A 23900-nucleotide genomic window follows, 5' to 3' on the forward strand; every position below is an offset into this window, starting at 1 on the left:
TTTTTTTTTTTTTGTAATATAGTGCTATATTGTGATTTATCTATAAGCACTACGGACTGAGATCTTAGATTTCTAAGAGTTCCATGTTGTCAACAGTTCAGTACTTAGAATTATTTCTTAAAAACAGGCAGGTCACTGGCAGCATTATTAGAGAAGAGAGAACATCTCTATGTTGCTTTACAAAATTATACATTATCATATTTTGAATACTGTATACAGGTCAAGTGTTTGCCATATAAAGAATGATTAAATAGACCTAAATTCTTCAAACAGACAAAAAGATCAAGATAACATAGCAGTCACTAAAGAATAAGGTATGTGGGAAAATAAGACCCAATAAGTAGTTCATTGCTCTTTTTGATGTAAACATTAGAGTTCAGTGAATGTCATAGTGGCTGATGACAGGTTTAAAGCAAGGACAGATATTTCACATATCACCTGCTTAAACTGTGGAGTTTAATGAAATGAGGAATAGAAAACACAAGAGTCGCATAAGTCCAAAAAAACACTCAGGTAAATTTGTATAAGAAAAACCCTTCCAGAGAAACTAAACACACAAGACTAATTCATTCATTAAGTTCTTAAGAAGTGCAGATGAACCTGTCAAAGACAGAGTACAAACTAGACAAACATTTGATTTGACACAGTACAAACTCTCATATGTCCTTACACAAACTTAGGGAAGCCCAAGGTTCCTTGGATAGATACATGGAAAAGGTAATGAATGGTTCTGAGAGGCTCTGCTCCTGGCTAGGAGCACTCTGCAACAGATAGGGAAGGATGGGATTTACAGAGGAAAAGATTTAACTGTCTGCGATTTCCTACTTTCTCCAGACAGTACCTTTTGCTTCTTCCAGTTCCTTACCCTCAGTTTTCCCAGATGTCAACCATCTGGGCTCCACAAAAAGAAAAGAAAATATATTGTATGGCAAAATGGGAACACATGTGCCTCTAGCTCCAGCATCACAATCCTCCCTCAGGGTAGATTCGATCTGGAGATGGCATAAAGGGAAGCAGCTTGTCTCATCATGACATGCAACATGGTTAAGGAGGAGCATCTTTGTCACAGGACACGCCGAAAGGTGGGTGTGACCCCACAAAATAATAGCATCTTGCCCTGACTAGCATCAACGGGGACATAAATTTTATCCTTTAGAGGAACTAGCAAAGATGACAGCAAAAGCACAGAAACTTATGTCTGATCCAAAGCTGATTAAAATTTGCCTAGTGAGAAATAGATTTGATTCCTCATGCACATGATATGTTCTCTCTGAAATAAACCTGTAATTACCCACATTTCAAAATCTGTTCCATATGCCTCATAGTGTAAAAACATGGTTTCGATTTACCTGGAAATGATTCACTGGACTTCACAGAAGAATTAAGAGGTTTTGTGCTTCTGGGAAACTAAACTCAGTAATGTGCACATATTGCCAAGCAAAAAGTAATACAAAAGAAAAATGGAATCCATATTTGACTGGATCTACTACTAATTACTACAGATGGCTTACAGACCCCAGGCATACTTTTCTAGAGCAGGACAGAATTTGTTTTCTTTGTGACAATACTAAGTGAGCGGGGACAATATTGTTTCTGGCAGGCACAGAAATTGTGGCTGTCAGGCAGTGGTTCATAGGGTAGATGCTAGGCAAGAGAAAATTCCTTGCAATGTTCTTTTTTTGTCTCAAGCTTCACACATATAAGTAGCACACACCCATCACAAAAATTCACAAAATCAGATTAGACATAGGGAATTGTGGTTATGAATTACATTACAGTGAACATTCTTTCAGTGACACTCCCACTTTGCTGTCGTTTTTCAGAATTCCATAAAATTGCCTACTATGTTTAAAAGCCATTTCTTTACAGACCTTAAGAAATAGATAAGAGAATGCTGCTCCCTGTATGCTGAGTCATACAAAAAATTATCTCCATTAAAAACTTGATTCAATGGTTCTTCATTTCTGTGAGCTGAAAAGAATATATTGGAGTATTTTCTGGAGAAAGAGAATGGAACCTTATGAGAATCCAAAATAAATTAACTTGTAGCATTTGGGTCTTTTAAAATACTGGAAATGCACATGGGGCATTCTTCAAACTTAGTCTCTTCTTTTGTATTGGAAACAGAGCATTGGTAAACTGGAGTACAGCAGAGCATCCATTCAGGAATCGCAGAATCCTCTTTCATCTGAAGCAGTAACACAACAGCAGCAATTTTAGTACAGCTATTTCCTGTATCCAATGTCTCTGCATCAAGCAGTAATAAACAGCCTCCACAAGTACATTTATATTATCTTTGTGGACTTTTTCGTGGAATAAATCTTAGTCTGCTTGTGCAGCCTAGGTTGTACATATGCTTCATCACAGCAACAACTGGTTATTTGGTGAATATTCCTCTGTCTGTAGAAGCAGATAAAAGTCTGGTCACCAGGGTGCTTACAAAATGTCATCTGTAACATAGCCTTGAAGAGCTAGAAATGGGCTTCTAGAAAGAAACTTGATGGTCGCAAAATACCAGAGAAGTGAGCTGCCTGGAAATGTGACAAAGGATTTGCATTAAGCTTGATATTTATTACAGTTTTCTGGTCATCATTAACACAGCCTCTGCTTGGGTTTCTGAAGGGGACCGCAACTGAGGTAGCTCATTTGGCTTAGCTCAGTCTCATATCTTAAGTAAGCCAAGACAAAAAGCATGAGTTTGGGAAACACATCTCAAATAACACTACAGAACATATATACAGAAAATAAGGCTGGCATTTTGTTTACATAAGAAAGTGAGGAAATGTGGTGGTTTTACATGGGAGCCAAAACCAGATTAATGTCTGTGCTCTGACTAGGCCAGAACAAGTTATCCTCAATCTGGAAACCACATTAGTGCTGATCAATCAATCTATCCTGACTTGTAGTAAATCTTTTCAGATTAGCCATAGCCACACAGAAATACAGTTAAGTGACTTCCTACTCAGCCATCTTAGAACAAAGACAGAAAATGCTTGTATGGTCTAGAAATATTCTGAAATTTTCACACATTCATGGTTTAATAGTGTAATCTGGGTAGGGCACAGATAAGGAGCTGGGTAGACAAAAGAGCACTTGAACAAGGAGAACATTCAAGGGTTATTATGATATTGGTATCTGGAGACATACAGAGAACCATGCCTTTCCAGAATGAACTGGCAACAGTCCAGTGTGAAGCCTCTCAGCTGGCCAAGGTCTTGCAGAAAAATATCAGTGTGTGAAAACCACAGTTGTAGAAAGACATTCTGGATTTCACAAGGAATGTGAACAGAGACCAAAAGAGGAAAAGCCACCTAAAAGGAAGCTGACTGCCACAGAAGTCCAGTGCTGTAAGATTCATTATAATATTACATAACTAAGGAAAGTGAGAATTTACTTCTAAAAAGTAAAGAGAAACTGATGTACTGTAAAAGAAAAAAAGAAAAAAATAAAAAGCCCAGTAAAGTTTCACTAGTTTTAAGGGGGGAAATGGTCATACAAGAACTATCAAGTGTGTGTGGCTGTTTTGCACCTTGGTGTTCCTTCACTCGTTTGAGGTGCCTTTGTTTTCTCCCTCCACAGGTGGGACTTATTATTGAAGAAAGGAATAAAAACAACAGGCTGTCTCCACAGGCTGTTGTAAGAGGACTTGTTAAAAATCCAACAAGCTGTGAAGTCCCATATGTAATAAGCCCATAGACTCACTGAAGAAGACTCCCTGTTATACAGAAAGGTTCTGGGTCAGTTTGTCTCCCACTCATCCTGGCATTGTGCCCCATGAAGAAAAGGACAAGACAGTGTATAACAGGGATGAAGGGGAGAAGCAACCAGGTAGGAAAAATGCATATACAGGGTGCAGAGCAGCACATCTGTGTTTATCCTCCACTCATTTTCCCATTTTACCTGCAGGTTCTGGACGAGTAGCCATGTGAGTCAGGAATGTGAATCACACCCCGGCTGGCCAACTTCACATCCCTCTTCCCTCTCCTGCCTCACAGTCTTTGTCCCCTCCAGTCCATCTCCCCTGCCCCACCTCCTGTCACCCCACCTCAATTTCTGCATGTCTGCATCATTCTTCATCCTTTATAGGCTTCCTTCTGCAGGCTCCATATACAGCATTTACTTCTGAGTGCATCTCCCTACTTGTGCCCATAGATGACTCAAAGTATGTTCTCCCCATCTTTTATCTAGTCATCCTATCTCTGGGAATTCTTTTTGCTTTTCATCCTTTCTACTTCCAAACACATGCTGTCAGGGAATCTCTCATGACAGAACTGTCCATCAAGCACAAATCACGCTTCAGAATGCATATAAGCAATGTAAGTAAAGCTTGGAAATCTCTGCAATGTGTGAACAGACACTAGAACCTGTGAAATATATAAGAATAGTGGCTATCAACTCAAAGGCAAGAGTTGATTTATTCTATTGGCTATAATACAAAAAGGTCCAAAACCTTAGAGCACTCATCTGGACACAGCAACGGAGAACACAATCCCACCCACAGCTGATTTTGCGAACTGACTTTTAGACATTAGATGGGAACTTATATAGCTTTAAAACAGGATTATTTAAATTTAATTCTTTAGAATGTAGTCAATAACAGAAAATATATGTAACAAATGTCACCTATTAAAAAATTAGCCTAGGAATTACCATCTGTTTCTCAGTAGATAAGATGTCCTGGTTTTACTGTATCAGCTATATATTATGAAGTTATTTAGATCTATACAAGATGGAGAATTAATCTGTCTGATGGTTTCTACAAAATAATAATTTCTAGAGTATTTGTGAACCCAGTACCAGAACTGCCCCTTGCTCATTTAAATAAAGGTTTTCATAAATGGCACTTAGTGCCACATGAAAGGGCCTATTCCTACAAAATATGAGTCAGCCATGCTGGCAATATCTTGATATACTTGTCACAGCACATGTCACAGTTGAGACAACTACAATACACAGAATATCACCATATAATTTCAGAAAGCTTTAAATATCCCCATACAAAGTAATACATACCTCATCAGAAGGCTGTAAGCATCTACCATTTTTGTTCTTTAGCCCAAACTTTTATACCCCTCATGTTGATGCATTGCACCTGTGTGATCTCTGTTCCCTTTGGTGATGGTCAGTGCACCTGGGCACTCCATGGCTCATTGCTGTCAGTGCTGCTCACCTGCTGCTTTCAGCTGAGCCCACTGGGGATGAGGCTGGGCCACAGCCCCAGTCCCAATCACCACAAACTGTGTGCCTACAGCTTGAAATGGTGGAAAACCAGCAGGGGGATGGGAGGAATAGCTCCTGTCATTGCTACTGGACTTGTTCACTGAACACAGCAGCTTTACATGTTTACACTAAAGGGCTTTCTGGATAAGAGAGAGAAATTGTTTTCCTAATCGAGGAAAGATATCTCTGTGTATAATAAAGAAACAGGGGATGTGAGATATAAGATAAAGTCACTTTTTTTTAGGCTAGCTGTTAAGGATATGAGTAAGGGGAACTTTTCACATTAAATTGAAGCAAGTACATTTCCTTCTGTTTATTAAGCACAGGTGTGTTAGACTTCATCTGGAAGTCTGCTGTCAGTTATGACAATTCAGTCTGCCACCTAAGGACCTAACAAGCAGAACTGCTTGCAGTCCCCTAGAGTTAGGCTGCTTCCCTTCTGCTCTCTCACATAGGCCTGATTTTGTAGTCCAGGAAGTGAAATCAGCAGTAAAATACAAAAGTACAAAAGTACCCATAATTTCTCTTCCCATTTATTTCCTTGAAGTAGTTTATCAGAAGCCCAAAGAGGCAGGTCAGGAACAGAGCCTGCAGATCAGGACTAGTTCTGCTGTGGCTGTTGTTACAGCTTGGTGAATAAATACACAGCTACTCTAATGAGGGATGTGGCAATTCAAGCTTGGCACTCAAATGTAACCTGCTGATACCAAGGAAATGTATGTATTTCTGCAATTAAAGAATACTGCAGAAGCACCAGACTGGTTTCCCACACCAGACCACATGTCAGCATACCAAGAAAATAAGTCCCTAAGTGGAACAAAATTGCTTTAATTTATGTTCTAACTCTAAATGTTAGTTTCATGTTTGTGCAATGCACTAGAAATAACAGAAAGTCTTAAAAAGACTACTAAAAAGCATCTTATCAGTCTTTCTGCTATAGCTCAATGATATTCTGATACATGCTAAGATCGCAGAACTGGGACATTGATGCTCTGTAATAATACTAAGAATGTAGATATTAAATTAATAACAAATACATGCAGGTTACATCAAAATAGGGTGTTTGGATTGGCCCACAATAAGGGAATTTCCTTCAATAAAGGAATGGAGGCTCTAGACAATTAGCCAAGTCTATAAGCAGCACATGGGGGATTTCTGCATTTTACTATTGCTACAACACGTTTACTTGAGCATTGGTCAACATTGCAAAATTGTTGCATATTTTGGGTGAGATAAAGAAAACATTTCAGTGGTCAGCAGAGTGTAATGAATACTTTTAGGGTTAGGAAAGATTTTAGTACTACCTTCTTTCAGGGCTAACCTACCAGTGTTTAAAATGTCCTGTGAAAAAATTTAAACACCTTTACTTTTGGAGCTATAAAGTCACAAGAATAGAAGAGGCTGTAACTTCTCTAGAAAATAGCGTACCTGAGTGGAACTTCTTCCAAACGTATTACATATATGGGGTGGTCCAGTCGCCGTCTGGGAGAGCAGAAAAGCTGCTCCCAGAGGGACCAGGATTTTTCTAATTAGAAGAGATAATGTTTGGCTGAAGCAAAACTGTTAGAAAAGGACTCATATAGATCTGCTCTGGAGCCAGTCAGAAAAGCTACCCACAATTTTCTCACTACAAAAATGCAAATAGGCAGGCCTGAGTCAAAGTGCAGAAATACTATTAAGGATTATTTGCAAACATTTGCCAGAAGCAGGAATGTTGTAATGGTAAGCATTTACGTGGAGCTGCTTAGGCTCCCTTTAAAACAAGTATCCAAGCGAAATGAAATGTGCCTGGAAACTACCTGTCTCTCCACAGGGGCCATTGGGGGAGCCTAGACTACTATCTTTGGATGAGCACTTTAGTTTCAGGTTAAGTGATATCTGTTATGTCCACCATCCAAATTTTCCTGTAAAACAGGGTCATGCCTGGTCATATTTCCTTTGGTATTTTCAGCACTACAGCCAACAAGGGATGATATACTGCAAGACTCAGCATCTATGCAGCTGAAACAGTTGTTGCTTCAGGATCTCAGATGAGCTTGTCATTGGAGGTGGTGTTTTGCTTTAGCCTTAGATACACCTGTATAATTTTAATTAATTTTCAGTCTGAGAACATATTCATCAAGTTGATCTTAAGATATCATGGCAGTAGAAATCACTCTGTACAAATAATCTTTCCTGCAGGAAAGATTTTTCCAGGAAGAAAGTGAAGAGAGTAGTGTTAAGATGCTCTCTCAGCTGGATGGCTGAGTGTCTTGTTTCTGGCTGCAGCCTGGAAGGTACTAGAGGCAAAGCAGGTGTGTCTGGGTAGGTCAGAGCTTCAACTTCATAAAGAAAGTAACTAAGTGTTCTAGGAATGCTGCCCTGCCACCTCTGCTTTTGGAGCTGTAGCCCTGCTATGAATGAAACTAGACCTAATAGATGTGCAGTCTAAACAATAAAGCTTTTATATCAAAGGAGTCAAGCAGAACTTAACCTCTCCAGGCCACCTCAAAAATTCTTGTGTTTCAATGCAGTGGATATGTCTCTTACACCATACTCTGTAAATGTGTCAATGAACCTCTTGAAACAAAACAAACTATTTTCAAAGCCCCACACAATCAGATGGAAAATATTTTTTATTGATGAACTTCTTGTTCCCTTACTCCTCACCCATATTCCTGTTCTCACATGATCACTTCCACATGGTTTCAGGATATGCTATTAATCATCATTTATTTTACTTTATTCCAATATTACACAACAGGAAGCATGTTTGACAGGACTATTCAGTGAAATAAAGGCCAAATATTTGATAATAAGTACAGTGTGTAATATTATCCTGAACAATTGAGTATAAATACAGATATAATGGGGAAAAATATTTCCATTATTTCCATTAAACCGTTTCCTTCTAGGCCAGATTTCCACAAGACAGTTTTAAATAGCTATCAAACCAAAGGCATGTACCACCTCAGACAAATAGGAAAAAAATATCTCCAAGGCAAACACAAATGCAAACACAGAAAGCAGTTGTTAGATATACTTAAAGAACATGTTCTGTCATGGTGAGATCATCAGAATGGCATGAAAAAAATCAAGACAGGAAATTGCAAAGAATAATGTATCAAAGCTGAGAAAACTTCCTCCATTCTTCATTTCTCAAAAACTTCTGCTTATGGTTTTAAAAATGAAAGTTACCAACAACAAAGTCTGAAATATTCGTTCTATAGGTACACAAAGTACTATGAAAGTATTCACTTATAGCAGGTTTTGTATAAAATACTACTTTAGAAGTGAAATGCGGACCTGATTTTCTAGGTGATCTAAGACCCTTTTTTTTTTAAATACTGGGAAATAAGGAATCCTGAACTGAATTTGTCATATTAGAGTGGCTCAACTTGCTAAATTCTTCACTCATGAGAATAATCTCACAGTAATTAGAAGCTACTGTCATCATGAGAGATGACCAGTTAGATTAGATTTGCAAGTTGCACCAAAATACAATATTGAGAAGATACTGAGGACCTTGAAAACATGTTGTTAAATTCAGTGCAAGGACTCCACACTCTTCATCCTAGGAAAAAAATAGAAGAGGAAAGAAGATTGTTATGAGGTTATTTTCTCTAAAGTGTGAAAAAGTTCATTGCTATATAGTTAGTATAAAATAACAAATCTAACCATTTGTCTACAGCTTGTGTACTTGATTTGTCACAGTTCAAACAGTGCTTATATGAAAAAGTAAACAAAACCATGATACTTTTTTTCTGAATGGTAAGGGAAAAGCCAAGGGAAAAGCCAAAGGCTGCCTCAAGGCAAGGATGGTAGCCCCTTCTCAGCCATGATTTGCAGAGCTTTTGCAAGACTGCTTCTTTTCCCCATCTTTGAACAAACTTTTTCAGACCATCTCTATTTTCTCTGGAGTTCTATTAAGCTCTCACTCTTCTAGGTTGGCTCTGAAAGGTATTTTAAAGGGAAGAGGATTTTTAAGGGCTCAGGGTCTATCAAATTATACCTCCATGGGCTGCATTGTTTATTGACTTGTCTATAGCCTAGAAGAGGTGTTTTGCAAAGGACTGGGGCAATGAGAGGCAGCACTGGAGCAGCTGAGCAGACAAATCAGTGAGAGCACAGAGGGATCTGATCTGCATGCAAACGTCAGTGAGAAAGCAGGAGACAGGTGCTAATAATGTGAATATCATGAACAGCACATCTGAGCTTGTTTCAGGGCTCCTGAAGGTTGTGTTGTTACTTTACAAACTTCTCACTTCCCCTAGTTATTTGCCTCCCTCTCTCCTCACTTTGGCAGCGAGGCAGCTACCTCTGATTCCAAACTAAACTGCAAAGAGAGAAATCAAGAGAAGAGAGCACAGAAGCAGGGAATGTCTTCAGTGGGAGAGTTAAGAACCTGATATTCCTTCTAGCTATATACAAAATTCATTCAGATATTTCTTCTGTGCCTGTAACAAGGCCAGTGATATGGTTTCAAGATTAAAAACTCCATCCATTCCCACAGATGTTTTAAAAAGTAAATTAGATGGATACCTGTGTGTCATGGCTTTTGATGGGTTTCCATCACTGAATGACTGACCATGAAAACCTGAGGGAACAAGTTCAAATATGGGTTGCTATTTTGTTTTCATTATGATTCACATATTTATTCTCAGAGTAACTGAGAATAATACATGTTTCTTATTTTATAGGGGAAATAATGTCTCAAAATACTTGGCTTTATTAAATAGAATCCAGAAAAATGGTCAAAAGAAATAGATAATTTGAAAGGAACACAAAGTATTGCCTCCAAGTCAATGCCATTAGATACAAATTCTAAAAAAATCCACTACATTATTTTCCCATTTCCATCCTTTGTGGAGCAAATAAGACCAAACCATTGTAATTCCCAAAGTACATCTACTTACAGAAAAATGAAATCCATTGTAGAATAATAAATTATACATGCCTGAAAGCTCTTCTTAAAGCCTAGGTAAAGAGCAGCCTTCCTGATGGTTAGAAACAATGACGTTTTCTAATAGATATTGTTATTACTGGAATCTTGTTTTTAAATATCATGAGTCTTCTAGACACACCAAAGGTGCTTGGTATCTTTAACATTAACACTTAACATGCACATTTCTATTTTACAAATATGTACACAGTATTTATTTTCACTATGCCATTACAAGATTATTTGTCATTTGCTTTGACACTTGTATAAACCATATTGTCACGGATTACAGAAAAATCTCAAGGTTAATATTGTCTGTACTTTTACATGGATGGCTTTTCTTAATGTCTTAAGCCCAAACACAATAGCATCCCAGTGTAACAATTATCAACCTTGGTGACTCTTTTAAGAAACTTTCATCACATCTTGATTTTAAAAGGTTAGTATTTAAGAAATACCTTTGTTATAGAAAATATGCGTTTAAGAATTCAAAAGCCCTCAGTAGTTTTACTGTCACTGATACATTAAAACCTTACACCTGAGAAGCAGCTTGTGGCTTCCAATGAGTCTTTAAGAACACTGGAATTATTGCAGTGAGACAGACCAACACAGTTCAGTGTCCCACATCTGACACTGACTTGTGCCATCGTGCTTACAGGGAGGTTTTGGGAACACTGGTCCACAGATGGAGATGGATTTATCTACCAACTAATATAGATCACATTATCCCAAAACCCTAAATTATGTCAGGATCCATGAAGCATGAGGTTAACGTACAACAAACACAGTGATCACATATTAAAGTTCTGATATTGATAAGTGCACGTTTTCTCCTTTTTCTTTCTGAATCTCCATAAATTCCTAATCAGAAGGAAAAAAAATAAACAACCAACACACAAACATACAAGCAAAACAAAAACCAAATCAAACATACAAACAAGCTTGTGACAAAAAGTTCACTATTTAAATATTTAAATCAAATATTGTGCCCAACAAGTTCTTTAGAGTAAGCTTTCGATGTTCTGTTATTTTCATTTACTGCACAGACACATTCTCTCCTACTATGAGGGGCAGGGAGCTTCCAAGACTGCCATCTCTAGAGCTTTCAATTATTTTACACGCTTTTGTCATACTCTGCCTTTTTAAATGGAAGATATGAAAGATGAAAATGCATCCACACTGTATGAACCACTATATGAATTGTGTTTCATACAATTATTACATCAACATACATTATTAAATCAACAAATATTTAATGATTAAATAATCAACACCGATTTTTTAATTTATTCATCTTGAGTGGGCTTGTTACAAGTTTTTCAGTGGAGAAGAAACCTGAACTGGCACTATACGAATGATTACACAGGAACTACATTCAGACTACAAATTCAAGCTCCCGTCTTTTTATTATCAGGCTTCCAAATCTAAAGCTTTGGTCAAATGATGGGTGTTTTTAGACAACAGGAAAGTCTGTCACAAGACTTACTATATCTACAGTGGACTAGAAGGGGATGTTGGTTGGTTGTTTGGTGGTGTGAGTTTGGAGAGGTGTTTTTGGCAATGCTCAGGTTGAGGCTTCTCTCAACATGATTCCTTCTGGACTTTTTAGTTCTAAATTAGTCAATCCACTGCTGTACTGTTCACCTTAAACTCCACAGCCTTAGTTTGCTCTGAACTCACTAATTTCTACAACACCTTTCAGGGCTTGGAGGTTTTAGAAAATTCTGGCTCCATACTGTATCTGAGTGTATCTCAAATCATAATAATAATAATATCCAGAGGCAAACTTCTGTTTGCTGGGAAGTGGAGGGAAATGCTGCTGTGCCATTTGCAGAGGGGGAGAACTGACAGCAGGGCTGTGCTGCAGTCACTGCAATGGCAGCAGTGTGTGCCTCTTGCCAAGGTGTGTTTTTAGCCAGTTACCTCATGTACTGACACCAAGGTAAATATAGGTGTGACACACAGAAACTGGCATGGGGTGGAAAATCCACCCAAGAAGCAGAGGCAGTAGCCAGCCACACAAGTTTCCCTTGCAGAGCTAATTAAAGTAGCTCATGAGGTATATGAATCCACTGTCTATAAAGGATTCTGATCATATATAACTCTCGTGCACACATCTACATTCAGTCAGGTGAATCCCACCTCAGTTTCCCAGTGAAAACACACTTCATCTGAAATGCTCGCTTCCACAGAATCAAGACCCAATGCTTCTTTTGTTAAGATGCCTACTTACCACAGAAGATATCACATATCTGCAGTGGAACTGAATAATCTACATCTGTTCTCCAGCCCTTTCAAAAGAAAGAATTATTCCCCTTTCAGCAGAACTGTTACTGAGCATTTGTGTTGACAAAACAAGGCTGCTTTATTAGTTTACTCACGTGACTGCATTTTAAATCTGTTTTTAAATATACACACATAGAGATTGCTGGTCTAGTGTATATTAAGTGAGTTGCAATAATTTTTAGGTCTTTAAGTGATAGATCTAATCATAATTTTTGTTGTTATTGTTGTCTGATAGATAATATCTTATTTACAAAATAAATAATTTATGCAGGAAATTATCAGTCTCCCCACCAAATTTTATTTCTCACTAGGGGAAGAGCTACTACTGTCATTACTCAGAAGGCTTTTGCCAATCTCAGTTTCATCTTCCCTCTTTCTTCCCAGCAGCAGAATGTGAAGCTGAGAAGGGCCTTCCAGGGCAGCTAATGGAGCCTCAGAGCTCCACTCTCATTTCTCTCAGTGTCTGCTGAGAACATTAAGTCCAGAGAGGTATAAACCTATCAGCTTCCTGCTCATTTTCTATGAACAAAATTTCTTAATGAAGTTCAGCTATGGAAATAGTGTGCAGAAATGTCAGAAATCATTTGCTCAGTTCTACTTTTCTGAATGCTAATTCTAGGACACCATACACTTGCTGTGCTGTTTATTATATGCCTCACCTTTTCTAGTCAATGTCAATTTTTGAAAATTCATCAAAATTTACTTGGATCTTTTCTCTTAATGGAGGAACATATAAAGACAGAATTAGCAATATTCTGATGATATCCTTTTATCTGCCACTGACAAAGGATCAAGATCATGGAGAGCAACTTCTCAGTTAATTAATGTAATCTCAAAGAAAAGTGGTGGCAGCATACCAAGCTATAAATAATGCTCTTTGCCAATTCAGTTTGCACAGTAATCAGATTTAACTGGGAGGATAAAGCAGTGAGAGTACCTGCTGGTTTGCTTGGTGTTTTAATGATTTGTTTATTAGATTATTTTGTACAGAGTACCTGGCAAAAGCAAGACACATACCTGAATGCAAATTGTTGACCCACACATTTCCTGTGACATAGTGATTGAAATAGAATCTCCCTAATGAAAAAAAAAAAAAAAAAAAAAAAAAAAAAAAAAAAAAAAGAAATTGAAAATCACTATTTTCTATACCCTGAAACAATGAAAACATAGTGTCTCTCCAGCTCTTTGCTTTCATTTGCAATAATGCTATGTGTTCTACTATGTTAGAAAACTAATGGAAGGTTATTTATTTTCAGAGATAACCCCAGATCTCAATGACTGTAAGCAGCTGGTGTAGTTTTGTCAAGGACAGTGTGGCAGCACAGGAAGAGGGAATGTTACTGGATTTTATGGAGCATCACAAGGAGGATACTCTCCTTCTACTGTTTGCTTCCTCCCATCATCTTCACTTCTTTTCCCTGGTGTATGAGCTGAAGGAATGACCCTGTCTTTACAGTTCTTCTGGACTTCCCATCCCATTGTATGCAGAGAACAAGCTGAGCCTTAGGGTAAAATTGTCCTAAATGACTGGCTTGACATTTAATATTTGATTGATTATGGTTTGTCCTCAAAATAATGTCTGTTACTCCACCAATAGCTATGCATCCTACACCACTCTCTTCAGGATGGCAAATTCCTAAAGCAATTTGGGGGAAATTAGGTGAATATATTCAAGCATGACTGAGGAGGAATTAGTAGTTAGAGGATCAACATTGGTTTCTGGGAACACAGAGTGAGGTCTTGATGAAAACTTTGTGTATACTGTTCATGGTGTTGAGATAGGAACCATATGTCATTTATGTGGGGTCCCATTCTGTCACAGTAGCAGAGGACATAACAGCTTTGTACCAAAAAGAAGAAAACAGCATTTTTAAATGCATCAGTGCCTCCATGAAACACATGCTTCAGTATCTAGCTGTGATTTATTGGTGCTCCACCATTAGCCCTTTCACTTAGCTATTCACGCAACCTTTGAAACCAGAAAATATAACTCCACAGATTTCATGTGAAATAGACCAGTTGAAGAGAACTTCCCTGAGAGCTGACAACTCTTCTACTATACAAGATCTCCATCTCTGCCAGAAATACAGCATTTTCCAGACAGCATTTCCCATTAGGATAGACTATTGATATTACCACCAATGCCCTCTGTGGCTGTGGTTTGTGTTAATTAGGATAGCTGTTTTTTCCCAGGCCTTTCACCATGATTATTCAGATCTGGGATCTCCTAGAGGAGCAAGATGTTATCTTCCATTTAGTCATGTCCTCAGATTGAGCTGAGTTGGAAAACTCTTTTTATCAGCTGTTCTGTTACATTCAGCACCAGAGGTGCAATAATGATCTAAACTGATTTATTAGAAAACAAATTCATCGTTCAGTGTCCACCCCATTATGCTTAAGAAATGCTTGTTCGCAACTGCATGGTCATCAGCTAAGCCCTGGTATGTGCACTCTTCTCACTAGAAGAATCACAAGTACCTGAAAAAGGCAAAGTTGCATTGTGTCCCTGCATAGTGACAAGTAAGTACAGCTGGAATATACTATATAGAGAGGACAGATGTAGGAGCTGTGCTTGTGTGTCCTAAAGAACATCCCCCTACAGCAGAGTGAAGTCAACAGGCATAGCCAGGAGTAACAATTCTAAACACGATATCTAGATTTCTCAAATTTCTCAACGTTCATCATATGTCACCTCATGTATCTGGTCAGTGAAGCAGACAGCTGGAGCACATATTTAGCAGTGGACCTGAGAGGAGCTGGCTGCTGAACCAGATGTCTTTCAGCATGGTGGTCCTAGTAGCTACTAGGATCTATCCTGCTAATATTCTCCTGCTTGAAAAATAATACTACAGCCTCTCTTTTGTTCTTTGATCTCACTTTCCAGATGTATCTCTCAGCAGATAGTAGTTTGGGCCAACAAGGTCACTGATAGGCAGGGTTAAAGGGCAAACCAGTGCTGCACTGTGAAAATGTGTGGGACATAGACTCAGTTGCAAGAGAGGAATGAGGCTCCCATGACTAGCTGCTACCTGAAACTGAATTCTGACCCTCCTGTAATCTTTCCCCACTCTATCCCCATTTTGTTGGATGAAGTAGTTGTGTAGCCACAAAATCAACTGGTTCGAAAAGATAATTTGGCTTAAATTGAACCCTTTTTGCATGTTGAGTTTGTATTGGTAGCTGTGACATTTAGAGTTCATCATGGATTGATGCCTCAAGTCTTACATTTTATGATGTGTGATTTGCCAGGTCAGCTATATTAGTGACCCATATATGAAATATTAACAGTAACATTTGCTTTATACGCAATACAAATATCACACTACAAAAATGACATTAAAAGAACATTAAGGTTCCAGTCAATACTCACATCATTTGATGTGACTCATTTGATTTCAGGATCTTTATTTATTTCTTGTTTCAGTGTGAGATCAGATTTAGAACTACATGCTTTTAAAATGTTCCAGTAATTGTTCCAATATGTACATGGTTTATTAATGGATTCAAGCTGCAGAACAATTTATAGAATAATAAGTTAGGTATATTTAAAAGTCTTATGATGTTTAAGAAATAATATATACAAACCACAGAGACTGAATGGTGCATCCCAAGAGAGTCACATGAAGCCATCTGCGTCCTGTTACACACAAGCACTGAGAACTGTGCCTTGGTTTGGGATGTGAAGAAAACTTGTATTTGTTCTGCAACTGCAGCAGTCCTCATTTTCCAGGCTAATATTAGGGGAAAATACTTACTTTTAGATGTGCAAGGACCATATATTATATTCTAAAATTTATGCCTAAAATAAAAGCTTTTTGTATTTTTAAGTGTTATTAAATGATATGCAAGTAATTATTTTGATTCCTACAAGTTAGTTTTTATACTGACAAACACTGGATCTACTGAAGAAACATAGAAGTAACAAGCTGTCAAATCTTTTTTACTTAGTTCACCATTTACAGTGTTGTGAACACTTCTCACTTAAAAGACAGCTCATACCTAGTGATTTAAATATTTTCCACAATATAATCTCATGCAATTTTAAAAATATATATTCACCTGGAAATTCTCCATGAGCAAATGGACATTTAATCCAAGATCCTTGTTTGGTGGTAAACTGAAAGTAGAGAAATTTGTTAGGAAAACTGGATTTTCCATTTCAATCTGTGGCAAAATATTCAACTAGTGGTGATCAGGGCATTCCAGAAAGTTGAAGAAGATTAATTCACAGTTTTCCTCCTTCATGGTATCCTCCAACCCTTGGCTTAAATTAGATCCTCTAATTCTTCAGGTATTTATAGTCATGCATATTTTACACAAATATCTAGTCCCACTGAGTTAAAAGTAATCTAAAAGAAAACAATAAGGCCTGTATTGGCCTTATTTGGCTTTTTTTTCCTCAACTAGAATAGTAAGAGATTCTCCATTAAATATGCTGTGTTGATCAATTTATTTTCAAATATTTACTATGAAACTTTATATGTTAAGTTTAGCACATTCTTGAGAGTTTGCATTGACCTAAAACATTTTTTTCCTGCTATTCTTAAACAGACAAAAAGGAAGGGAATAATCTGACCTGTGTCCTATCTATCATTGCTGTTGCCCTTCAAAACAATCACCTTCTAATCTAATCCTTCACTTTTCCTTCACTCTCAGTTCCCGTTCATCAGAGCTACGAAACAAAATATTGATCATAAAGAACACCAGCAGCTCATTTATTTTAGAGACAAAAGGACAGTGTTTTACTAAGAAATTCCTTTACCTTCATGCAAAGTCTTGGGTGAGTGTCCACACGAGCATATTTAACCTGCTGGAAGATGGAACACTCAGCATTAGCTAGTTTTATTAACTAGTTTCACAAAATCAACTACTGAAATTTTCACGGCTTGATTACAGCAAAGACAACTGCTTTGTTTAATTCATAAATATCCCAGGAAGTTAATCACATAAAATGGTTAAAAACAACTGTTGCTTTGGATTACTGAATATTTTGCTTCTTTTTATCTGCACCATGTAACATTTTTTATGGTCAGGCTGACCCATTAGAGCTAAATAAATTGCTTCTATGGTGGCTTGTGCAAAATTCTGATTACAAAGTCAACTTGTTTCAACCCCTTATTTGCCTCACATGAACAACTCAGCAGAACACTTAAACACACATCCAAAAGTATTCCACCATCAGTTGAGAAATCTTCCCATTTTCCATACCTATATTTCAGAACAGTGAAAATAGGCTGAATTTTAGAAATCCACTTAAGCAATCCACATAATGTGGTTTTCTTGATTAACAATTGTTTACCCACCAAGGACTTCACCACAAAAAGCCTTGTCTTACATAAACAATTGCTACACATATAAGTGATCCTACTTAAATAAACCCTTGTTGCTCAAGTGCCTGAACACCATACACAGCCAAACACTTCTTTCCTGTAACTTCTTTTGAGAACATAACACTGCCCCAGGAGATAGCTGTGCAGGAGTCTGCTCAGACCTGGAGGCATCTTTGACATTGACAGAGAAAGCTCCAGCCCCAGGAAAGAGGAGTGATGCAGCTTTTGTGACTAAGTCAATACAGTCTTAGAGTGTGTGGTCTTGTCTGGACTTAGAGGGCAGCTGGCCCTATCTGAGAAATCTGCAGTAGTTTCCAGCATACTACAGAGATGGTTTTCAGGGTTGCAGTAAAATAAATGGACCAAATTCAATATCAAACTTGTTAGAATTAATGAGGACAGAAAAAGGGAATCCATTCTGTCCATTAATGTTGATGATCCTTGTGGGTCCCTTCCAGCTCAGGACACTCTATGGTTCTATGATTAATATTAATGTTCAGTCATTAAATACAATCACTAAATACAGAAAAACACTCATACTCTGTAATAGATTTGGATTCTCTTCTGGTAACAGATACAACCATTACCAGCCAGACCCCATTTTAGTCTTATTTTCCTTTTTTTTTCCTTTTTCTCTCCTGCAAGCAATGAATTGTACTTGTTGCCAGCAGATGAATAATCCCACAGGGATTACTCACATCTAGAATTAAATTAATCTGTTTTTTCAAGATCAAAGCTTTGTTGGAATTCATAAATAATGAATCTGAACAATCACTAAAGGCTTGGCCAGGAGTTCCTAATCACAAAAGCATTCGACAGTCTTGAGTCAGTCCCACCCCCTCCACAGTCATGTCATCAGAATAATAATATTAATCCAAATTCAGAATTAATATCTTGTGTTTGATTTTTTTTTTTTTTTTTTTTGCTTTTCTGTTGTCACTTTAAGTTTGCCTTCTCAAGCATGCAACTTACTTTTCATGATGAAATTAATTCTAATGAGCCTCAAAAAGCCAGAGCATTAAGTATCATCTGATTTCATATTGAAGTGTTAAGCCATTCATATCTCAACCCTCCTCAACTTGAGAAAATAAGTGCTGGAAGAACTAAGTGACACAATATTTCAGCACCCACAATTTCAAGACATCGGACTAGGTTGAGGAAGGCACTGCAGGAAGATCTTAATTACAAAACAATTGTGCACTACCAAACTACTGTTATGTCTCAAAAAATATTTAAAGATATTTAGCTTCATCTAATTTATATTTCTGGTGTCTAAATGTTAAATAGCTACATCTGATCTAATCACAAGAGACTCTTGTGACAGTAAAAAGAAGGTGGTACCATCAGAGAGAAAGTCCTCCAACCTACTCTGCCTATCTACAGATGAGAATTGTCATTGCAATGTGTCTGTCTCCCTTTCTTTAAAGGGAATCTGACATGAACTATAAATAAAAAAGTAGATCCTATTTACCCCAAAAAATTTAGCAAACATTACTAGCTGCCCAGTCATGTCCACTTTTTATTTCTTTATAATGAGTCAGTGACTATTTTGAATAAACCATGTGATTAGTGTGCAAGAACAGACTATGATTATTAATAGTTTTAAGTATCAGAGAAGAAGAGAGGAATTTGCAACTGCTTTTATTCCAAGGTCTAGCTCTTCACATTATGCCTCTGGTGATGCCTTTCAATCTCACAGTTTGAATTAATACACACAGATCTTACTTTCTCAGAAGAATTTTTGAAAGATTTTTCTATATCTTCACAATGGTCATTGGACTTGGTGAACCTGCACAGGTTAACCATGACAAGGACAGGACAGGCTGGCTCCCAGGCAAGGGTTTGTGTTGATGGATTATAAACAATATTGTCCCATAGCACCTGTGTATCTGTGCACAAAAGAGAGGGAAAACATTATTCAAAATGTCCAGACAGGAATCAACACAGTTAATAAGTCTGGTACCTCTACATGTGCTTTAAACCAAAATCTTGGACTTAAAACAATAAAACACTTTTTAGGCCACACTTTTTTCCTATTTTCCTGGTAAAAAAATTATTTTCATATGTGTGCAAAGAAGACAATTTCTTTTTCTGTTTTTCTGTTTTTTTCTGAGGTCATCTCAGACCAATTTCTGATATTGCTGGAAGATTTGTATGAATAATTTCCTGTTAATCATAGAACTATTTAGTTAACTGTCTCCTTTTTCAACTCCTTGCTCCCTCCTTTAAGCTGGGTATTGGACACCCTCAAATGTCTCCTTGAAACCTCTTCTCACACCATTTCTAAGCTGATATTTTATTCCTTCTGTCCAGTTTGCGTGTAACTTAAGAAAGTGTGAGAAATGACTAGAAAGTTACTTAGTGTTTTTGTTGGCTTAAACTTGGTGAATTATGTGGCCTGAAAATTATTTCATCTACCCACAGCAAAACAAATATGATAATTTCCTTGTAGTTTTGCAATACATGATTTTCAGTGTAGGTTAATTTAAATTGTGACATACTAATGGAGCTGCTGAAAGTCATTCCTATAAAGAGTAAGCACGCAGTACTTGCCATTTTCAAAGGGGCAAAGTTGTATCCTCCTTGCATCTGGAAGTGCCAGCCAACCCTACAAGCAAATAGTGGACATCAGTTAGAGGTTGTCAGACACACATGTTTTTAATATTTCAGGAAGAATGTGACAGAAAATTTTCCTGCCAAAAATAAGGTTTGTTAGAAAGCTTTGGAAGTAATTTTTTAAAAGAAGTTTTGCACTATTTTTTTCATTTTGTTGTTCATCATTAGGGACATTGAACTAAGGTGATCCCTTCTAACACTATATTCCTATTTCTGAGTCATATATTTGGTCCAATTTCATTTAGAAAATCTTCCAGTTTGATTTTCATTAAGTTTGTTAGAGTGTCATTACTTTCTAGGGGAACCAAAATATTCAATAATCATAATATAAGATCTCCTGGCCTTGGCAATGGTAAAGGATACATCCTTAGAATCTGAAGATTAACACTTGACCCAATCTTCAAGTATATGTGCATGGCTGCTGCTATGCTCTATTTATTTAGATTGATGTGCAAATGTTTCTGTTATTTGGAGTTCCCATCTGTTTGCTTAGCAATCCTATTACAGAATTTTCTGTGTATACACTGAGAGGAATAAAGTTTTTCTAGTGACCTCATATTTTCAGAGTGGAATGAAAAAATTCCCTATGCTTTGGCAAGACTTTGTGGTTCAGCTTGCCTATTTAGGTATGTGATTTTAGGTCCCACAATGTACACATCTAAATGTGACTAAAGTGCTCAAATTACTGTCACAGTAGCCTTATGAAGACCAGCCAGAGCAGCCAGTAGAATCTACAGTGCAGTCCAGCACATCCCAAAAGGATAGGCCATCTGCCTTTGGTCCATTGAGGAACTGATTGCATTAATTAGATCTCCATTGACTTTAAGAGTTTGGACACCTAATTCAAATGTAGATATCTATATTTGAATATCTATGTTTAGATATCTTAATCTGCAAGGTAAATCCAACTCCAAAACTCAGTGAGAAAACTAGGTTCACATAGCATCTTTCTGTGTTATCAAGGTAATTTTAAATTTGTTTGGGACCTTTTATTCCTTGTATGAAAGACATTCCAAAATCTCACTTCTCAGGTTATCATAAAAATATGTAACTATCCTGAATATATTCATGCAATGAAGTTTATCCCCCTTCATTCTCATTGCAATAATGGCTTTTGTTTAAAACATATCTTATTTTTCCTTATAAGTAACCCTTCTGGTCTTTATTTTCACAGCAAAGATATCTTCTCTTTGCATGTGTTTTGCTAGGCTAATGGAAACACTATATTTGAATCTCTTTGTAAAACAGTCTTTTCATTCCCCAACCACTACCAATCTTTTATGTGCACCTTCCTTTTGAATTAATCTTTCTTGAATATGGATACAAGAATTCCTTACAGTGTTTCAAAGAAGACCTTGCCCATACTTTCCTGTTGGCTTGGAACAATCTAACTGACTAGACTTTTGTTCATGTTTACATGTTGACATCATGGAAGCAAGCTAGTTACTCACCCTGTGATCAATTATTTCAGCCAGATCTTTTTTCTTCAACTGTCATTTCTAAGTGAGGACTCACATCTTACAGCAAAAATTCTTTTTATCAGAACAAGTACATGAACTTGCACTTCATATTTTACACTTCATCGTCCTTCAATCATGTCACATATGAAGATCTCTACTCTCTTCCAATCACCCTGACCCTCTTCCATTTTGATTATTGGTCCCAACTGTGTTCCAGCAAATCCTGTTACACATTCCTGAATTTTGTCCCCATGTCATTGATGAAAACATTTATATGGGAATGACTCTAAGTGTCATCCTTTACCAACTTCCTTACCAACACAGGCCCATCCAACAGGAGTTGCTGAGTTAGCCCTGCAGCCAGGTATTATCGACCACTCAAATCTTGCTCTTGTTCTTGGTTTTTTTAATTCTTGTTTTAGTTTCTCATGCAATACTATATCAAATCCTACTGACATTTAGTCAGGTTATGTCTTGTGTCTTTTCATTGTTTATAAAAAAAATCAGTCAAAATAATATTACAAAATGCATTCCATAAATTATTGTACATTTTATCCCATTTTCTTCTGATTGCCATGTTTTAATTAGCATTTCCTAAAAAATCTCTTCCTTACATTTACGTAATTCTAAGGTCAAAAAAAGCCTTAGTCAAAAATTTGGTCTAGAGCCTTTTTCCTCAGGTTTTTTTTTTTTTTAATCAGAAACACAAATATATACCAAATTCCAGACTGTATTACCTCAATGCAAAGACAAGGGAGTAGCTGAGAATATTTCAGAGAAATGGATTTAAAAGATTCCTTTCCTTTTATCTGAAATGAAAAACATGGTCATAAATCCTGGACAGTAAACTTATTTTAATAAAGCTAAATGATAGATATAGATATAAATATAAATAGAGACATATAGATAGATATAGATTTAAATATAGACAGAGATGATATAGCTATAAATACAGATAGATACAGATGTATATAGATTATAGAGGTGATACAGATGATGTAGCTATAGATATAGACATAGATGGCATTTCCTGTAACTATAACCATAATGAGTATTGCCATCTGTGAGGCACCACCTCCAGTCCCCCAAAGCACTGTGAGTTTAACTCACCACAGCAAATGCCCCAACATCTTCACAGGTAAACCATTTACGGCACAGGCGAACGTAATAATCGTGATCTCGGGGAAAGTTGGATACATTCACTGTTACAATTTGCCTTGCCCTGTCTAAATTATAATCTAACTTTCCAGCTGAAAAAAAAAAAAAATAAAATCAAGCATGAAATTATTCCATCTGTTTCTTTATAACTTTATTATTTCTATTTTATCTATTTATAAAATGTACATAATACATTTCATAACTTGATGGAAATGAAACTCAACATCTTTAGAACCTTACCTAGAATATTTGAAATTATTATTACTTTATACCCTAATTTTATACTTCTAATTTTTTAATGAGATATGATTTTCATTGAGCATTATTTAGCTTAGCACTTGTAATACTGAGAGGCCAAGACACCTACCAATTTTACCTCAACCTTAGTATTTGGAATCTTATGTAGTTTATCAGAAATATTTGAAATATACACACTAATACTACTATGAGGGCTGATTATCCCAAGATTGTCATTTTTTTAATATAAAGAATATCTGCAACTATGAAAGCCAAATGTAATACGTGGAAGGAATATTTTTTGTACATATATTCACAGGTATGACAAAAGCAGTATAGCAGTTTGGCAAATTAATGTCAATCTATTTATGAGGTCTGGCAATAGACAAAACATAAAACCAGCAATCCAAAGTTCATTAAAAGAACACAAATGTCCAAAAGCTTAGAAATCAAATAGAATATCAAAACCTTTACCTCCCATGTAGCATTTTCAATAGAAATATATTTCCAGAACATTACCATGAAATTTCCAGAATATTACCTATCAACTAGATGGTAATTATAGTAAGTATAATATATATAAGTAGCAGTATTTGGAAATCATAATTTTTTTCTCCCTGCTCATTTAAGTATGAAAGCATGTCATTGTATAGGTCACTAGAAATATCTCAC

At 36.8% G+C, this 23900-nt stretch overlaps 1 protein-coding gene across 1 annotated transcript in view; it reads right to left on the reverse strand.

Annotated features, from left to right (window-relative positions):
• Nucleotides 1–8745: 8745 nt before the first annotated feature.
• IL17REL (interleukin 17 receptor E like) overlaps nt 8746–23900 on the reverse strand; it is a 43238-nt gene continuing 28083 nt past the window's right edge. The window contains exons 7-17 of the mRNA XM_031503708.2: nt 22944–23083; nt 22571–22642; nt 20311–20365; nt 19483–19646; nt 17190–17237; nt 16487–16544; nt 16013–16158; nt 13445–13504; nt 12375–12432; nt 9742–9796; nt 8746–8773 (exon numbers count right to left, since the gene is read on the reverse strand). Of these exons, the coding sequence (XP_031359568.1) occupies nt 8746–8773; nt 9742–9796; nt 12375–12432; nt 13445–13504; nt 16013–16158; nt 16487–16544; nt 17190–17237; nt 19483–19646; nt 20311–20365; nt 22571–22642; nt 22944–23083 (884 nt within the window). The remainder of the gene's footprint in view (nt 8774–9741; nt 9797–12374; nt 12433–13444; nt 13505–16012; nt 16159–16486; nt 16545–17189; nt 17238–19482; nt 19647–20310; nt 20366–22570; nt 22643–22943; nt 23084–23900) is intronic.

The sequence above is a fragment of the Lonchura striata genome, chromosome 5, assembly GCF_046129695.1.
Source record: "Lonchura striata isolate bLonStr1 chromosome 5, bLonStr1.mat, whole genome shotgun sequence".
Classification (NCBI taxonomy): Eukaryota; Metazoa; Chordata; class Aves; order Passeriformes; family Estrildidae; genus Lonchura; species Lonchura striata.